Below are 18419 nucleotides of genomic sequence, written 5' to 3'. Positions count from 1 at the left end.
ACCCCCCCCCCCACGCACACACACATGCAGCAATAGAAGAATAGACAAAAACAATCCATATTACGATGGTCTTAGACCACCCCTGGCAAATCGTCAATCGACCCCTAAAGGGGTCGCGACCCACAGGTTGAGAACCCCTGATCTAAATCTACTTCTAGGTCTAGAATTTAAATGTAATCTAAGATTTAGATAGATATATTAACAAAGCATAAACAAATTATTAATAAACTTTTCGCACCTTTCAATGTAATAAACAACTCAGATAACAACGGCCGGGTACTAGCCGCCATGTTTTTGTTCATGTTTTTCTCTTCATTACGAATAAATGTTAGATTACAAAAAAAAACAACAATGGAACATTTTGTTCCCTGCCCCGTCCCCGTCCCGACCCCCCTCCCCCTCGAAAAAGAATCCTGGTTAAGCGAAGGTATACATCTTCTACACTTTATAATATTCCATTATTGGGCCTTTAGATCGAGACTTAGAAGACATGCGTAACAATTTCCTGAACATTAAATTTTATTGAACTCCTTTTAATTAATAAAGCCTTGCATGCGGAAATTCTCTAACGCGATAGTTCTTTCAAGAACGCGATAGTATTTTCAAAACCTATGTTGGGTCTAGGTCTAGGTCTCTAGCCAAATCTTCATTTATGTACTTTTTACTGAAAAATTATAACAGTCAAATTAGAGTTTCCCCCATGTTGCCCTGGAGCTAGTAATTATTTCTTCAGCATTATACATTAATTTCTAGGAAATTCGTTGGAGCCGTTTTTGAAATAAGGAGCGTCCAGGTTCTCGGTTCCATGAAGTTTTGACTTGAATAGAGGAATTGTAAAAAATAAAAAAGCTAGGGCCTTGTCAAGTCTTAATTATGTCTTGCATGTTAAGCAATTTAGCAAACTGTCAAACTACGTAGAGCTAAGCAACTAAATGAGCCAGTGATTCTTCCTACCTGTGATGTATGTGTATCACTATTATAATAACTAAGATTGTGTTATTAACTGGAAGTTTATTGAAGCCTCTATCCGTGAAGTGTATCTGCTATCAGGCTTTCTTCATCATCTTTCAGATAGAATGTTTATGTTGAGGTTTTTGTTAATAGAAAGTATGTTACTGTGATCGTTCTTCAATGGACTTACTCCTAGACCAAATATGTGTTTTTGTTATTATAGTAAGGATCGCCGGTATGGACAGTATAGAGGGACTTTTTATGGTCGGACAATTACGCTGGGCAGGGCACGTATCTCGTATGGGGGACGAACATATTCCAAAAGTAGTCCTTTTTGGTGAGCTAAAAAAGTGGTCAACGTAATAGAGGCGCCTTACGGAAACGCTTCAAAGACCAGCTTAGGCGCCAACATAGCTGTCAAAGAAGAGAGCTGGTTGCATGCTACTTCAGAACGAGACAGCTGGATGTCACTCACTAAGGCCGCGGGATATACATTAGACGAGACCAAAAGTAAATCCGCTGCCGAGGACAGACGCAGACGGCGAAAAAAAAATCTTTCTCGACCATCGGTGGACAATGATTATGCTTGCCCTGAATGTGGCTAAATATGCAGGTCACAGCAGGGACTGCATAGCCACGGGGAATACTGCATTCCTCATGAATATTAGGGCTTGAAGACAGGCCTTATTATTTTCATTATAGTAAGGATCATTTCTGTGATTATATTTTAACATACACATTTGCAGAACTACACCGTTTTAAAGATGATTCAAACTGCCGACCAATTTTACCAATCACTGGATCTTAAACCAATGCCAAAAGAATTTTGGGAGAAATCGGTGTTTGAAAAGCCGACTGATGTACCCCAATTTAATTGTCGAAATACATACTGGGGCTTTAGAAATGGTAAAGATGTCAGGTAACTTTAACAGTCTTTCTATTTATGTGGCAATCGATTTTAAATTGAAAATATCAAAGGTTGCATAACTTTGATTTTATAATGGTAAAAATGTATGTCCATGTACTATTAAATCTTATATGTATAAGATAGATGTATAAATATATATATATAAGAGAGAGAGAGAGAGAGAGAGAGAGAGAGAGAGAGATCAATCTAAGAAGCTATTTTTACTAAATTTGCGATTTCTAAAAAAAAAAAAATCCCATCATGAGCCTGGGAAGGGGAAATGGATAAGATAAGATAAGATAAGATAATTTTTATTTGTCCAATCGAATGGAAATTCAGATTGAGTACAATTGACCATCTCAGCGTAACACTGTAACAGTAAGAATATAGATGCAAATACAAACAACATTCAAACAAGAAATGCATACACACAACCAGCTTTCTATGAATTTAGACTTCTATCTACTTCTCGATGACGACAAATGATCTTAGTAACACTCTGACCGAAAGTGAGATAAATGAGTTTTTAAATCGTTCTGTTTTAGTCCGAATGGAAAGGAGACGACCACTTCATTCAGATATGATGTAACAGTGGTTTATTGGGTGCAGGTTGGCTTTAAGATTCGTGTGTTTTGGAAAGGCATCTTTCATTAAAAATCCCTTTAAGAGATGGTAGCTGTGTTCGAGTGATACTATTCGTACATCTCTTACTGTTGCCCCTTCTATGCTCTTTCTAAACTGGTGTATATATAATATTCCATTTTGTTTTTTATCCAAACACATAGAATGCAGATGTGCGCTACTGTTAAATTTAGTGACCTCTTAACAGCTTACAAGTTGATGGCTTTTATTCAATACACTCTTCAATTTGCTGATCAACCATTTGTGTTGCAAGAAGACCCTAATCCAAGTAAGTCAATTGAAATAGTCTGCGGTCAATATATGTTAAATGTCTGCCCTGTGCACTGCACGACATGGCGCACCATGTGTTGATAAAGAGAAGTCTATTTCCCGCCCAAACGAATAGGAAATAAAAAAGGAGTCTAGAGAACATCGAATTGGAGGCTTTCTCGATTCTATCTGATGTCGTGTGGACCTAGAGCCACACCTTGAAAGTTTAGCAGAAAAGAAATGTGAACCTCTAAATGAAGTGAACCAAAGGCTTCACTGTGTTTGCAAAGTCAGTAAAAACATCCATGGTCCTTTCCTACGTTTGTAGAGTCCTCTCCCTTGACTTCTTGAAATAATTACGGTTAGGGTTATAGGATTGGTAGATTGGATGAGATCAGAATTAAAAAAATCGACAGTTAAATGCAAGTGTTTATAATTGATTCCTGCTTTTTTGTTTTCATAGGAACAAGCCCAGTAAATGCATCTGAATTAATGGCTAATATAGGTCAACAAAATATCAGAAGGGAACGAGACCTACTAGTCTCCTTTGAGCGTTACACGAGGTTGTCAGAGCAACCTCATTGCACTGTGCGGGAATGTAAAAGAGCTCCTACAGCGATCTGTCAACTTCCAGGCGCCGTCCCTCAAGTGGCCGTTACATAAATAGCGTGTCCCGCACGGTTAGCCTAATAGATCAAAGGAAAATTACTGGGGCGACGAGGTGCGGCCTTCGGCTGCGTCTCTAGTCCGCGAGTCCTGAGTATCCGTGTCCACCGGAAGTGAACGCAAAACCAAACTTTGAGTTCAATCCCGAGTCTCACCCCCTTAAGGAAGAATGCCGAAAGCGAGGTGTGTGCTGTTTATTCTGGCCGGTAGAAAGGAGCTCTTGTTCGCGTTTGCTGGCCTTAGGGTTCCAAATGCTTTTGCACAGCTCTAAATGACAATTTCTAATGAGTGGTACAAAATGGTGGTACCTCCAAGATTAAAAAAAAATAGTGGATGATTGCAGAAGCAAAAGAAAAATCCAGAAGCAGTCTTGAATGCATCATGCCACTACACTAGCTGAGAAAGCTGACATGTCCACCCACAGACATTTTCAACGCCTTCCCCCCTAGTGTACAACGGCCCCAGACATACGCTTAAGGACCCTAACCCTCAACACTTCTGGGAAACCAAAAATTCTAGGCCTGTATGGTGACATGTATGAACTACGCAAAACGCAGTGTTTCTGTCCAGGGCTTTTAAAAATGAGGATTGAGCACTCACTGCAATGGAGTTTGAAGATGCTAATAATTATAAAAATGCTTATTATAACTATTTAAAATGCTTCAGGTTTCGAAATGGCTTTGGGAGAAGCCATGCTATTGTCAGTAAATTCACCTCATTATCTACAAAGTATTGGTTTATTGAAGGAAGTCATTGATAACAAAGGTAAGTATTTAAATTTATCCTCAACATCATTTCGGCGTTCAAGTTAACTTATCTGAATGTCATATTGATAGTCTAGTTTTCAGGAAAAAAATAAAACATTGTTTGATCTCCATATTACTAAACTTATTATAGTTATAGACTCTTTTCTTTTAATTATTAAATTTTGTTTATCAAATTTATGATTTTTAAAACATTTACGTTTCACACGACTGTTAAACATTTAGAATTACAGACTTAATTTGATAAGGCAAGAGGAGCAAAGAAGTATCGTGCCTTATTCAACAGATTTATCACAATGAGAAGGCCCTCTTCACACTTCAAACAAAAGTACTTAGTGTATTTCCCCAATGAAACTTTCTTCTACCCACAAACCAATGTGCCCAGAACCCATCTCCTTCTTGTAATTTCAAGAGTTTAACAAAGCACACATTTCTTTGTACCATCAGTTACAGAACGACATGAATACAAGCAGCAAAGATATTAAAAGTCTTTTAAAAATGTTTTCCAAGGAGAAGAACTCTGCACTTACAACTATATCCTTTAGGAATGTAGAAGTTTTTTCTCAATTTCGATATCAAACAAAATCAATAATCATTTGGTTAATTTTCAAATGGATTTCATGTTTTTTTGTTTAGGTACAATAAATGTTTCATGTGTCTACGTGTTTCAAGTTTCTATTTGATCCGAGAATGGGTGTTTGAGAAATAATGTGTACAAGTAAAACCCCACATCTGTAAATACTGAAGGATTAGTTTGCCGTGATGGTATCAAACAAAATAATTAATAACCAGTAATAAATTGACTTATTGATTAATTTTAATAAAAAAAAATTGATTCATATACAGTCTACGTCAATGAAGACATCAAAGTTTCAACTTGATCCGAGAAGATGTAACTTTTTTAACAGACAGACAGACAGACAGACAGACAAAGTGAGTTGATATAAGTTTGTAAAAAAGTTTGAACCACTGACGGACAGCTTTATAATGCACCGCTCGCCTCAGAATAGCATGACACATTCCTTCAAATTTATTCTGACCGTTCTTTGAGTTCGATTATATTAAAATCAATTACTCCTTTAGAAAGCTGTAGGTGGTCTTTTATTATCTCATTGTATTTGTGTGTGTGTGTGTGTGTGAGAGAGAGAGAGAGAGAGAGAGAGAGAGAGCAGCTTTTCAATTTTGCAAGGAGACTTTTCATTGAGCTTCCCCTAAACAGCTTCTCCATTCCAGTTAATAAGACTGCGCACAAAAATGTTTATGTTTTTGTTTGTTTGTATTTTTATTTAACTCTTTACTGAATACAGCAACGAAGTTAAGTCTCTTACGGAAATACCCCTTGTGTGTAAAAATGCCTAATTAATTTGCAAGATGATTGAGAAGAAACAAGTTCCTTTAATTGTAAGGTGCCTTTAATTGTTAAGTATTTAATTGTAACCTATGTACAATGCTAACATTATATACAAAACAAATCCACTAGATGACATCCTTCTTCTTGTTTTCAACTGTTTACAACACACTAGATGACATCCTTCTTCTTGTTTTGAACTGTTTACAACACACTCGTGACTTCCCGAAAGTCCCTTAACTCCCAGGTACCCAACACTTGACCGTGTGTCACGGTTGACCACACATAGTAACCAATTATAAGAATTGATTTGATTTGTTGATTTGAGGCACATCGGCACAATTTAGGCCATGTCGTGCCTGCAGTCCCTTAAGGACTACTCTCTCTCTAAACAACAAGGGCCAGATTCTATACAGTCATATAATTAAAATTAAGGTCTATTCACAGTTAAAATAGTAAAGGTAGTAAAAATTTAAATATTTGGTAAAAATCTGATGTAAATAGTGCATGTTCACAAATTCAGAAATCAGATCTTCGTAGATAGCCCCACTTCCCGAATAAAGCCCAGTACCTTCCCAGGGTCGACATTATTAAATAGTGTTTTTAGATTAGTGGCTCTAAAATGTTTCGCCCTGACATCCTGGTATCTGGGGCAATCAACGAGGATATGTTCCACGGTGAGGCGAGAGTCACAGTACTCGCAAAGTGGGGGCTCCTCTCTCTTCAGTACAAAAGAGTGCGTGATGTAGGTGTGGCCAATCCTAAGTCTGGACATGGTTGTGCTACCACGCCTTGTCAGACCCTTAGATGTGGGCCGCCACCTGACATCCGCCACAATCTGCCTGAGTTTACTGTGAGTCTCAGCCTCCCATCGGTTCTGCCACTCTCGATAGGTGGCAGAGGCAATACTTTGTCTCAGGTCCGAGTAGGGAATTTGGGTTCCTGACACCGCATGATTTAGGGCTCTCTTTGCTTCTCTGTCTGCGGCTTCGTTTCCCTCAATGCCAACATGGGAGGGGACCCAGATGAAGGTGACATCCCTACGGTCGGCTGTTATTAGGTCCAACAGCTTCAGGCTCTTATGTACCAATGGGATGTCAGTCTTCATCCGCCCCAAAGCTTGCAATGCAGATTTGGAGTCGGAGCAGATTATAAATTTACTCCTTTCTGATGCTTTTACGGCCATAAGTGCAAGCAATATTGCATGCAATTCGGCCGTAAAGATGGAGCAGCCATCGGGGAGTCTACGGGAGATTGTTTTGTTCCGAAAGGAGCAGGCACACGCGACCTTTCCCTCCATTTTGGATCCGTCTGTGTAGATGGTGCCACAATCTCCGTAGCTCTCCTGCAGTTCCCTAAAGTGGACTTGTAGTATGCTTGAGTCTGTATTTTCTTTTTTGAAATTAAGGAGGGATAAATTTAGTTTAGGTTTATTCATTAGCCAAGGAGGATTCTGAGGGGTTTCTATTTTAGAGATTTGGTCAATGGGTGGGGTTAAATTTTGGATGGGTTCTCTCATTCGAAGGCCCAACGGCTGTATGACGTTAGGCCTTCGATTGTATAATTCTACCTCTGTGGGGTTAAATATGGAGTCAAAAGCAGGGTTTGTGGGGTTGGATTTTAGCTTGACTATATACTGCATTGCAAGCTTTTTCATTCTTATATCCATGGGGAGTTCTCCAGCCTCCACATGGAGACTTGGGATAGGTGATGTACGAAACGCGCCGAGACAGAGACGCAGGGCAGCATTTTGTATTGGTTCCAGTATTTTTAGGTACGACTTCCTTGCTGCTCCATATATTATGGATCCGTAGTCTAGCTTGGATCGAATTAGACTCCGATAGAGCAGCAGCAAGGTATCTCTGTCAGCTCCCCAGTCCGTATGGCTGAGTACTCTTAGTATGTTTAATGACTTTTGGCATTTCTTCTTAAGTTCCTTAATGTGGGGGAGAAAATTAAATTTGGAATCTAAGGTGAGGCCTAAAAATTTTGTAGTTTTCAAGACAGGGATCTTCTTTTTGAGTATAAATAGTTCAGGGTCTGGGTGGAGCCCCCTTAGATTACAAAAATGCATACTAACTGTTTTGGAGTCAGAGAATTTGAAACCATTATAGTTTGCCCAACCCTGAATTTTGTTTAAACATAACTGTAATTTCCTTTCTAAGGTGTTCATGTTTTTCCCATAAGTAAGAATGACATACAAAGAGCACTCTATGCCAGGGGACAGCGCATTTATGATGCTATTTATTTTAATGTTGAACAGGGTGACTGACAGAATGCTGCCCTGGGGTACACCCATTTCCTGGTCATGAGTGTCAGAAGCGGAGTTGCCCACTCGGACCTGAAATTTTCGATCTTTCAGGAATTCCTCCACAAAACGGGGGAGGTGTCCCTTAAGCCCCATAAGCGCCAGGTCACGTAGAATGCCATGTTTCCAGGTTGTGTCATAGGCCTTTTCTATATCGAAGAATACAGCTACTAGATGTTCTCTTCTGAGTAATGCATTTCTAATATAAGCTTCCAGCCTTACCAGGTGGTCAGTTGTTGTCCGCCCCTGCCGGAATCCGCACTGGTAGTTTGAGATCACTTTATTCCTTTCCAGGTACCAGACCAGCCTACTGTTAATCATTCTTTCCATGGTTTTGCAGATGCAGCTTGTTAGTGCTATTGGTCGATAGTTAGCTGGGTCAGAGCCGTCTCTTCCCGGTTTAGGTATCGGTATAACTGTGGCTTTCCTCCAGCTGTTTGGGAAAGCGCCTGTTTGCCACACACAGTTATAGACCCCTAGTAGGACTGCCAATGAGGGTTCGGGAAGGTGCTTGAGGAACTGGTAATGGATTTCGTCTTCTCCAGGCGCTGTATCATGTGACTTGTCCAGCGATTCCCTCAGTTCCTCAAGCGAGAACGGTTTGTTGTAGTCTTCATTGTTCTCTGACCTGAAATCAATGGGGTGTCTTTCCTCCCTGGTTTTGACTTTTTGGAACTCTGGCGTGTAGTGTGCAGTGGATGATTTTTCTGCTATTGAGGATGCAAGGCAGTCAGCTATTTCTCTGGGGGACGTGACAGTTCGTCCTTGGTTTTTCAAATGCCCTATTGCATTTGATTCTTTCCCTTTGATTCGCCTTACTGCCTTCCAAACCGCTCTAGCAGAAGTTTTGGCATCGAGACTGCCGACAAAACTTCTCCAGGAATTCCTTTTGGCTGACCGTATGGTTTGTCTAGCCTTAGCTCTAGCTATCCTGAATAGCTTTAGGTTTTCCTGGGAAGGATTCTTTATAAATGCAGCCAGTCGTTCTACCCTCTCATGGGGGATGCTATCCTTCACAAGGATACAGACTCCACCTGATGCTCTCTCTGCATCCTCAACATTCTTGGTGTAAGCACGGTAGCTTCGGAAGCTGATGTAATCTTTTAGAAATGTTTCCTGTAAGCAGACAGCTACAGGAGTCTCAGAGTCCATCAGTAGCTGCATTTCCTCGTAATTGGCCTTGAGGCCTCTACAATTCCACTGTACAATTCTGGAATCCATGGCTTATTCTAGATGACCTACTTGGAGCTATTTGGCCTTGGGAGGCCCCCGGAGGGGTTTCCCTTTATTCCAGTGACCTTGGTATTTTTATTCTTGGATTTGGATGGAGAGGAGGACAACCCCCTTTTGGGGGAAGTCTTTCTCTCTGGAGAGGGGAGATCCCTCTGGTTAGAGCGGAGGTTATTTCCTCCTCTCTCACCTCGGGCATCCTCTCCGCTTTGATTTCTCCCTTTAGGGAGTTGGTCAACCTCTAACTCAGTAGAGGTTGGGGTGTCTGGCTGGGTTCTCTGAGGAGAACCTGTGTCAGACATGATGTCTCCGGGTTCTCCCGGAGTATTGGTTTTGACATGCTGCTCAGTCTCCATGCTCTCATCAGCGAGCACAGAGAACCTGTTCTTTAGCATGACAACAGGGCTTTCTTGTTTCTTCAGAGGTGTGTTCTTTGGCGGTGTTTTCTTCTGAGTTGGGGGAGGAGGAGGGGGTGGTGGGGTCAATGTGTCCGTCTGTGTGGCTATGGATCTTCCTTTCTTAGCAACAGCCTGGGCGTAGGTCTTTGTCAAGCCGAATTGGCCCTTGGGTAGGGCCAGTACAGCCGATTTCGCCTGGCTAAAGGTACATCCGTTTCTTGCCTTGTACTCCTGCACGGCAACCTCCTGTTTCCACACAGGGCAGTCCTTGGAGTAGGCTGAGTGGCCAGCTTGACAGTTTGGGCATTTGAACTGGGCTGTGCAGCCCTTGTCCTCATGACCCTCTCCAGCACATCTGGCACACACAGTGTTCCTCTTACAGACTGCCGCGCCGTGTCCATAACCCTGGCACTTAAAGCACCTCATGGGGTTAGGTATGTAGGGCCTCACTGGAACTCGTAGGTATCCTGCCTTCACATACTCTGGCGGTGTCCTAGTTCCGAATGTGAGGATAATAGTGGCGGTTTTGACCTCCTCACCCTCCCTGCGCCTGGTAATGCGCCAGGCATGGGTGACTCCTTCAATGCCCTCCACTATTTCCTTCTCGGAACATTCCAGTAGGTCCCTAGAGCTGATTACACCTCTGCTGGTGTTCAGACTCTTGTGTGGCATGACTTCCACTTGGAGTTCACAGAGTCTTCTGCATCTTAAAAGCCCATCAGAGTGTGTCTTGCTGTCTACTTCTACAAGGAGTTCCATTGTTTTTGTGTAGCTTAGACACACTCTTGGGCTCTCCCACTACTGACTTGAGTCCCTTATAGATAATAAAAGGGCTCAATTTGGTCAGGCTTTTTCCCTCCTCTGTGCATCTAACCACCAGAAATGATGGCCAGGTGGCACAGCTTTTTGGGACCTCCTCTTTTTTATCGTCAATTCGTCGTTTCTTGCCCAGACATAGGTCTGGGGCAAGTAGTTTTGTGTGTGTTTTTTTGTCCATATATATTTTGGTTAATTCGGCACCTGTGCTCCCCACCCGCCATCGAGTCCAACAAGGGGACGGGCCATTCGGATGTCCAGAATGAGCCCGCCAGGGCTACACAGGTGCTATACTCAGTCAGCTGCTACATCGGACATGTGTCCGATACAGCAGCTCCCTGATTGACCCTCCAGCCACCGCCCTCCAGCATAGGTCGACGACCTATGCTGGTAGCTCGGCATGACCAGCCGGTTGACCCAGAGCGGGCCATCTGGGTCTCAGGTCTAGGGGAACTTGGAGCCAAAGTATTGTGTTGTTGTGGTTTATCCTCAGATAGCCACCACTCAAACACCAGGATCTCTTTATCCCCCCTTACCCGTCGCAGTCCACGGCAAACGGACTGGTCTAGGACGTAGTGAGAATTTAAAGTTAAGGAGACAGTGTGATGATCAATGAAGGCAGACTTAGGAAAAGAGGAGGCAGACACAATGATAGAAAAGAAGTAGGGCACTTTTGAGCTCCAAAAGTGCTAAGGAAAGAGGAGCGCAGTTTAACGTCATGTCTCGGGACGATTATAAGAATTACCACGGTTTTAACTGTATACACAATGAGCTAGTAATTCATATCCCAAAGATGTAATGTACATTGTCACTTTTCTAGGAAAAAAAAGTTGAACCCCTTTTGTTCGTGTCCAGGTTCTACCTATGATGGTGTCCTAATCCCATGAAGAGTTTGTTAGTAATATGGATTGGGCTAAAATAAAACAAGAAAACACTGAAGGTAACAGTGTTGTTTACTAGACCTTACTTTTATTTACTTCGCCGTTTTCTAGACTCTATTGCTTTCTCCATCAGAACTTGAACTAAACAGCTTGATGACTATGGCCCTGAAGATCATTTCCTTTCTTCCATTCGGTTACTTGGCTGAAAAATGGCGTTACCAAGTGTTTCGAGGGGAAACAACTCAAGATAAATACAATAAAGAGTGGTGGAACTTAAGGTAAATGTAATTAATAATAAATGTACTATACTGTGCAGTAGAAATAATCTGTCAAAAAAGTCTTTAACAGATCTTGAGGGAATTGGAGAATTCATTATTTTATATAATTCAGAAAAATGCTAAAATTGGCCTAACGAAATAAAATAAAATCGATTTTAGTTTAGATATTATTTTAAATAAAAGATAGCAAGATAAATACTGAAGAAGTCAGAACTTTTGCCTCTCATCCGAACCATAGAAGTCATACTCCTGAACTACATGGAGTAAGCGAACTAATACGCGTGGCATTTACATTTTCTCACAGACTGGATTTGTTTTAATATTTCGTCATTTAACCTTGCGTTGTAATTTTTTTATTGCATTAAAATAGCTTTAAAATTCTATTTGACGTCAAGTGATATCATTATAATGTCCGTTAGAATAAGCACTGGTAAATATATATATATATATATATATATATATATATATATATATATATATATATATATATATATATATATATATATATATATATACTAGACAGATATTACCCGCTGCCCGCGAGTCTTAACTTGCGTACTGCTGATGTAGTCACTGATATAGTACATTAGAAACAATTAAAGAAAATAATAATGTTATAAGTAAAGCGAATGCATGAATTCATGAATAAAAAAATATTACGAACGGAGCTAAAAATAGCTAATTGACCTGAATTTTAATTTTTTATGAAAACAATGGCGATGGAATGAAGATCTATGTAAAAATGCTTTGGAAAAACAAATTTGAATGTTAACTTGATTAAAATATGAAATGAATGAACTATAATTAATATGTTCATGTGTTTAATTATAAAACTATCTTTTCGAAGAGAAATTCTATCATCTTAGAGTTGAAATAGAGTTTTAGACCTAGAATTAGAGAGAATAACATTTCGCGTAATGTCTAATGAAAGAATGTTCGTCAGCAATTCTAAACTCGCAGATATAAGGAACGAATTAATGTAAAAATGCATTTGAAACCTAAATTTTAAGGTTAATTTTATTAAATAATAAAATCGATGATTATATTTTGTATTTTCATATGTCAAAGTAAAAAACTATCTGCGCAAAGTGTAAATTCTAAAATTAGATCTAGATTCTTTCGATCTTATCATGTAAATATGGTAAACATAGCCTAGATCGATGAAGCTATAATGCTTTCATAGAGTTGGTCAACTTTTTTTTTTGAGGGTCTCAAGTTTGTTTTAGGGCTACAAAACACTACGGTCTAAGTTAGTTAACAAGGAACATTTCTGCCAAGTTTTATCAAGATTGGTCAAACGATTTGATTTCTATTCGTAACATACATACAAACGCCTTACTTTCTACTTTATATATATATGTATAAATGGCAGAGAATAGTAGTTGGTTGTTCTTTTGCTGCCTAATATCTTGCCCCTCTGCCATACCCGACTCCTGAGGAATCTATATCTAGCCCCTTGCCCCTCCCCGACTCCTAACGTAGTTGTGTCTAGCGTCAAGCTCTGTCCTGCTCTTAACGTAGTACTATTCAACCCTTCGGCAATACCAGGCTCCTGTCGTTGTGCTATCCGGCATCCGGACATTATTACCCATATGGCATAATGAGGCTACTGAGGTCAGTTACCTTGAGCTCGAGAATTTTAGGCTGTAATGCAGGTCTGTGACAGACTGAACGACTTTCAACATTACTCTATACATGCGATAGATTTAACAAGTTTTAAATCAATCAAACACAAATCTCATCATCATTCAATTCTTCGTTAACATTCTATAAATTTTTTTTATTTTTTTTAAGATCAAGGCATCATAATACATAATATATATACAGCTCCTCCTTTGTGGTCGAAGATGAGCATTTTCTCATTTCCTATAGACTCGAAGATGACTGTAAAAAGCCGGCCGCATACGTGGCATGGGTGGGTTGGTTCAATTGCAGATAGGCCTGCTTGTTCTCTCAGCTTTTTGTTGGTTCTGCGCTCTTTCGCCCTGGCCACGCTTCTTGCTTCATATCTTGAGACTCCGAGACTCACAGCTTCACGCCATAAGGAGCGATCGAGAGCTAGTGCTTCCCTGGCGTGAATGTCGATATCGCATTCCTTGAAGGAGCTCTTGAGAGTGTCTTTATAGCGCTTGTATTGGCCTCCATGGGAGCGCTTTCCTGCACACAACTCCACACAGAGGTCGTTTGTCTGGCATGCGGACCACATGTGATCTAAGCACCACCAATGGATAAAGGTAACCAAAAGGATATAAGTGGATTTCCGACAAGTCGATCCAGGAACCTTACATAATGCTAATTCTTCTTGTAGATCTACTTGTGATTTGTTGTTCTAAGCTCTTGATAATTAAAAAAACATCTTGTGATGGTTGGGGGAAGATATGAACCATGAAAAATAAAATTCACTTTTTATAATTATATTGGTTAACATAATTATGTTAGCTTTATTGAACATCCACAAGAGGATCTGATAATAATTTAAGAAAAACACACAAAGCATTTAACACGATGGGTCAAGAACACAAATTTTATATTGCGACCCAACAATATTACATCAGTTGTGCTCATCTTCACTACTGTAGCTATTGTATAGTACTTCGGAGTCTTTTATTATGTTCCTAAATTTGTTTATTTTATGTTATTAAACAGGTGTCAGTATCAAGGTATTTATCCTCCTGCAAAAAGATCATCGGATGACTTTGATCCAGGAGCTGCATCTTGGATTTCATCGCATACGTCATACTTAAAGTATGTATGTATGTATGTATGTCCCTCATAGAAATCAATACGGATTGAACAAAGTCTATAAAACTCTGCATATATGTTCCTTAGATCCTGGCGGACACTGTAGTGTATATGTAATGGCCCACCCATAACCGGAGGACCCCAAAATAATATTTTAAAAAAGCCACATTTATCTCTATTAAGGAACGAAACTTTTGAACAAATCGGATAAACCCTTATCAGAGTATTTGATATTTTGTATTAATGTATCGGCTTAACGGAAAAACCCAGTTTCACAATCTACCTTGATTTTCATGGTGAATGAAAAAACAAATTGAAAAGAACATTAGCCAATTTTGACATAGATCCAATCCACTACATAGGAAATAACCCAAACTGGGTAATATCGGCTAGTAATATCTACATCTAAATAAGGTTACAAAGACAGTACGTGTAAACAAAAACTGAAAATCGGCCCTCGAAGTGGTCCACCCAGGTAGGTAAACATAGCAGTGCTCCCATTTTCAGAATGAAATTCTATCAAAGACAAATGACAGAAAATAATGAAGAAAAAAAAGTTGACAGATCTTGTGTGGTACCTCAGCGGCCCAAAGGATAGGTGAAAGTGAATGTGAATTTAGATGTGAACCTGGTCGTACTGATGTCTTATAATTAATATCTAATATCTAATTGTTTTGTAAAGGGTCAATCTCTTATTCCTCAAGAATACAACATTTGCGTTAAGCCATTATCTCCCCTAATAAAGAGCCTCACGTGTTTGTTACTATTAATAGTGAATAATTCTAAAAGTGGTGTATTTTTATGAAAAAACTGCTTGCATAAGTGATTTTAAAAATTAGATTTTTTTACATTCAGAAAAAAAAAATAGCCGTTTCATCAGAACTTTGAATGGTCTAAAATATTATGATGTTGAATTTTCACTATCTTTTCTAGTATACGAGACCCAAACGGGACGGACGGACGGAAAGACATTCCATACAACACTACCAGCGTCTTTTCCCCTTTCGGGGACCGCTAAAAATTAGAAAAGCTGATTGATGATAAGATTTCATGATTTTTAGTAGCTTGCTAAGTTTAGCTGATAAAAACCATCTTACAAGCCTCCTGTAAAGGAACATTTTTTAAAATTATAATTGAAAGACGTTTTGTTTTCATACAAATACACCTTGGTGAAACATCTTCTAAAAAATTCATTTTGCTTTATACATTTAAAACTCTTGTAGTAATTAAAAGCAAAATCACCTTTGTACTTCTGTTGTTGTTTTTTTCAACAGAGTGTTCGTAGGCTATATTTTACAGTTCCAATTTTATAAAGCGTTGTGTGACATATCTGGCTACGAAGGACCTCTACACAGATGTGATATTTCTAAAAGTAATGCCATTGGCAAAAAACTGAGGTTAGTTTGATTCCTTGTATAAATATAATTCATGCATATTGAGGCTAGTTAGGTCATTCATGCCTAATGAGGCTAGTTAGGTGATCCATGCCTATTGAGGCTAGTTAGGTCATTCATGCCTATTGAGGCTAGTTAGGTCATTCATGCCTATTGAGGCTAGTTAGGTCATTCATGCCTATTGAGGCTAGTTAGGTCATTCATGCCTATTGAGGCCAGTTAGGTAGGTAACGAAGTAAGACACCTTTTATTTGGGCACAAGAGTGAGAAATACCGCTATGCCAACTTGAAAATACAAACAATAGCTTAGGGTATTAACACTTCTTAGATCTAACATTCTTAAATTTATTGATAAATCCACATTGGTGTATGGATGTTATTCCTTAAATCTAATACAAATTATTTATCCAAGGAATATTAGTAATGTTTTAATGGTTTACAAATTTATTGCTTAGTTTAAATTTATAGTTGTTGTTATTTAAAATTGTATTACTTTGATCAAAATTGTGTTTTTGATTTATCAAAGTTTTTATCGGACCCAGAAAAAATAGAAGCTAAGTTCTGTGTTGTGTAGTTCATCCGTTCATCCGTCTGTTACGTTAAGATTTCTCAACTACAAAAGGTAGTTAAAATACTATTTCACGAGAGTCAGCATTTTACAAATTTGGCGTGAAAATGCTTTTTTGTGTGTGCATAAAACCATTTGTTTAAATAGTTAAAAATGTCAATAGTTTTACTGTAATAATGGTCTATTAAAATATAAATCATATAAGACGTATATAAAATTGACTTTTAAAGAAATGGGTGAAGTTTTAGTCGGCAATGTAAAGAAAGATAACTAGATATTTACTTTATTCCAAAATATTCAATATACAGATAGTTGGAGTAAAGTTGTTTTTTTAAATACTAAGATATGTATTTTGTATTCCAAAAGTTACTAATGGTTCACATATATTTTAATATATTTTAAAAATCAAAATAAGTATCCAAATTGTCGATATATATATATATATATATATATATATATATATATATATATATTTGCTGAGGAAAAGAGAACAAAGCTGGCAGAAGAAAAAACGCCAGAGAAGAAAAGCATGGCCCACGACACTAGCTCCAGCTGAAATAACCTGCCCAGTGTGCAGCCGAATATTCCGGGCTCACATATGTCTCACCAGCCACACAAGGAGGCATAAAACCCCAGTGCAAAGCCCTTAGCCCCCTGGATGACGAAGGTGGTCATCATCGAACCACCATGGACGAACTATATATTATATATTGTCACGTATTATTGTCAAGCATATTATTTTACTTCATAGTTATTAAGTAATAACTTAGGTCGAGGTTGAAATTTAAATCTAGGTCGCCTGGTTTTTCCAATGACGTAGTGATCACACTTATAACGCTTGACAGAAAATTATCTGATTGGTTGTAGAAATAAGTTGATTGGTTATGCAATTATGTTAATTTAGAGGTCAAGACAGACACGAGGGCAGAACAAAGAAGCGGTATTAAAATCTAATTGATTTAGTTTCAATTTTGTTTTACTTCAATGTAGGCCTATTACTAAAAACCAACAAAGTAGGTTAAGACAATTAAATTTAAGAAATGTGTGTCATACAAAAAAATATAAAACAGACCACATATACATAGTCGAGATACATTCGTTCTTATACATAAAGTGTCAACAAAAAAGCGACAGACACGTGATCCTATTCTATCCTTTACGTAAACACACAAAAAAAGAGTGAAGTTAAAGTTACTTATTAAATGAAATGAGTTATTTACATGAAGGATAAAAGTGTTCGGTAAGCCTACCAAGCAACATTATCACGTCAGTAGCATATTAGCCCTGCAAAGGTTTATTTTGTATAGGTTGAGGTAGAATTGTGTTTGTAGGGTAATTTTTAGCTCAAAGCTTCAGATATTTATTCTTAAATTGTAAAACCTGTTTTGTACTTTGCATTGCTAACCTAAAATATGACATTGGTGGATCTTTCGACAGTGAGCAAAAGATACATACATACACAAACACTCTTTCTGATCTATTGTATTTATTTTATTTTGTATTTGTTGTACTTAGTAAGATGTTAAAGCTTGGAACATCCAAGCCTTGGCCTGAAACTTTGGAAATATTGACTGGTAAGAAGGCATATGACACTCAGCCTCTGATGGATTACTTCAAACCTTTGATGGAGTTCCTAAAAAAAGAAATTGGTCAAGAAAAGGTCGGATGGGAGACGAATTGTCCACTCAATAATAATTAAAATTACAGCAGCCGACACAATTATTGATGAGCAGTACATTAGACTCTACGAGACAAGTAAAGACATATTACTTTGGCATAGACACGATACTTAATCGACCTAGACATGAAACTTAATTGACATAGACACGACACTTACTAGAAAATTGAAATGCAAGTCAAAATAAAGTCAATGAAACCCCATGTTCTTGTGTTGTTATTTACTTTGCTTAACAAATCATAATCATCATCACCATCATCAAACTCCATTTGAGTGAGGGCTTGAGAGGCTTAAATCCTCTCTTGCAAAGCCCTGGACAGAAACCCTGCTGTCTTGCGTGGTGCATAAATGTCACCATACAGGTCGAGAATTTTGGGTTTCCCAGCCCTGTCAAACAGAATATGAGGTACGGTTTCCTCTTCTTCCCCTCAGCGGGGGCACCGTAAATCAAAATTTGGCCATAGCCGCGAGAAATATGAGCCAACAGGACAATGGCCTGTCCTGCACTGTGCTATAATAGCTTGCTCGGGCCTTGACAGCCTCCACCACGGGGAAGTGCGGTCAGGGTGCCTCAGACTCCACGGGCTTTTTGGGACTTG

General features: G+C 38.8%; 1 protein-coding gene across 2 annotated transcripts in view; it reads left to right on the top strand.

Annotated features, from left to right (window-relative positions):
• Nucleotides 1-18023, top strand: part of LOC106077798 (angiotensin-converting enzyme-like) — a 41017-nt gene extending 22994 nt beyond the window's left edge. For both annotated transcript variants that reach the window (XM_056005078.1, XM_056005079.1), the window contains exons 8-14: nucleotides 1698-1870; nucleotides 2644-2768; nucleotides 4082-4180; nucleotides 11294-11438; nucleotides 14085-14183; nucleotides 15455-15577; nucleotides 17658-18023. In XM_056005078.1, coding sequence (XP_055861053.1) covers nucleotides 1698-1870; nucleotides 2644-2768; nucleotides 4082-4180; nucleotides 11294-11438; nucleotides 14085-14183; nucleotides 15455-15577; nucleotides 17658-17841 — 948 coding nt within the window. In that variant the 3' untranslated portion in view covers nucleotides 17842-18023. The remainder of the gene's footprint in view (nucleotides 1-1697; nucleotides 1871-2643; nucleotides 2769-4081; nucleotides 4181-11293; nucleotides 11439-14084; nucleotides 14184-15454; nucleotides 15578-17657) is intronic.
• Nucleotides 18024-18419: the final 396 nt, after the last annotated feature.

Source organism: Biomphalaria glabrata, chromosome 1, assembly GCF_947242115.1.
Source record: "Biomphalaria glabrata chromosome 1, xgBioGlab47.1, whole genome shotgun sequence".
In the NCBI taxonomy this organism is placed as follows: Eukaryota; Metazoa; Mollusca; class Gastropoda; family Planorbidae; genus Biomphalaria; species Biomphalaria glabrata.
Note: the sequence above shows the minus strand (reverse complement) of the source record. Positions and strands in the feature narration are given on the sequence as shown.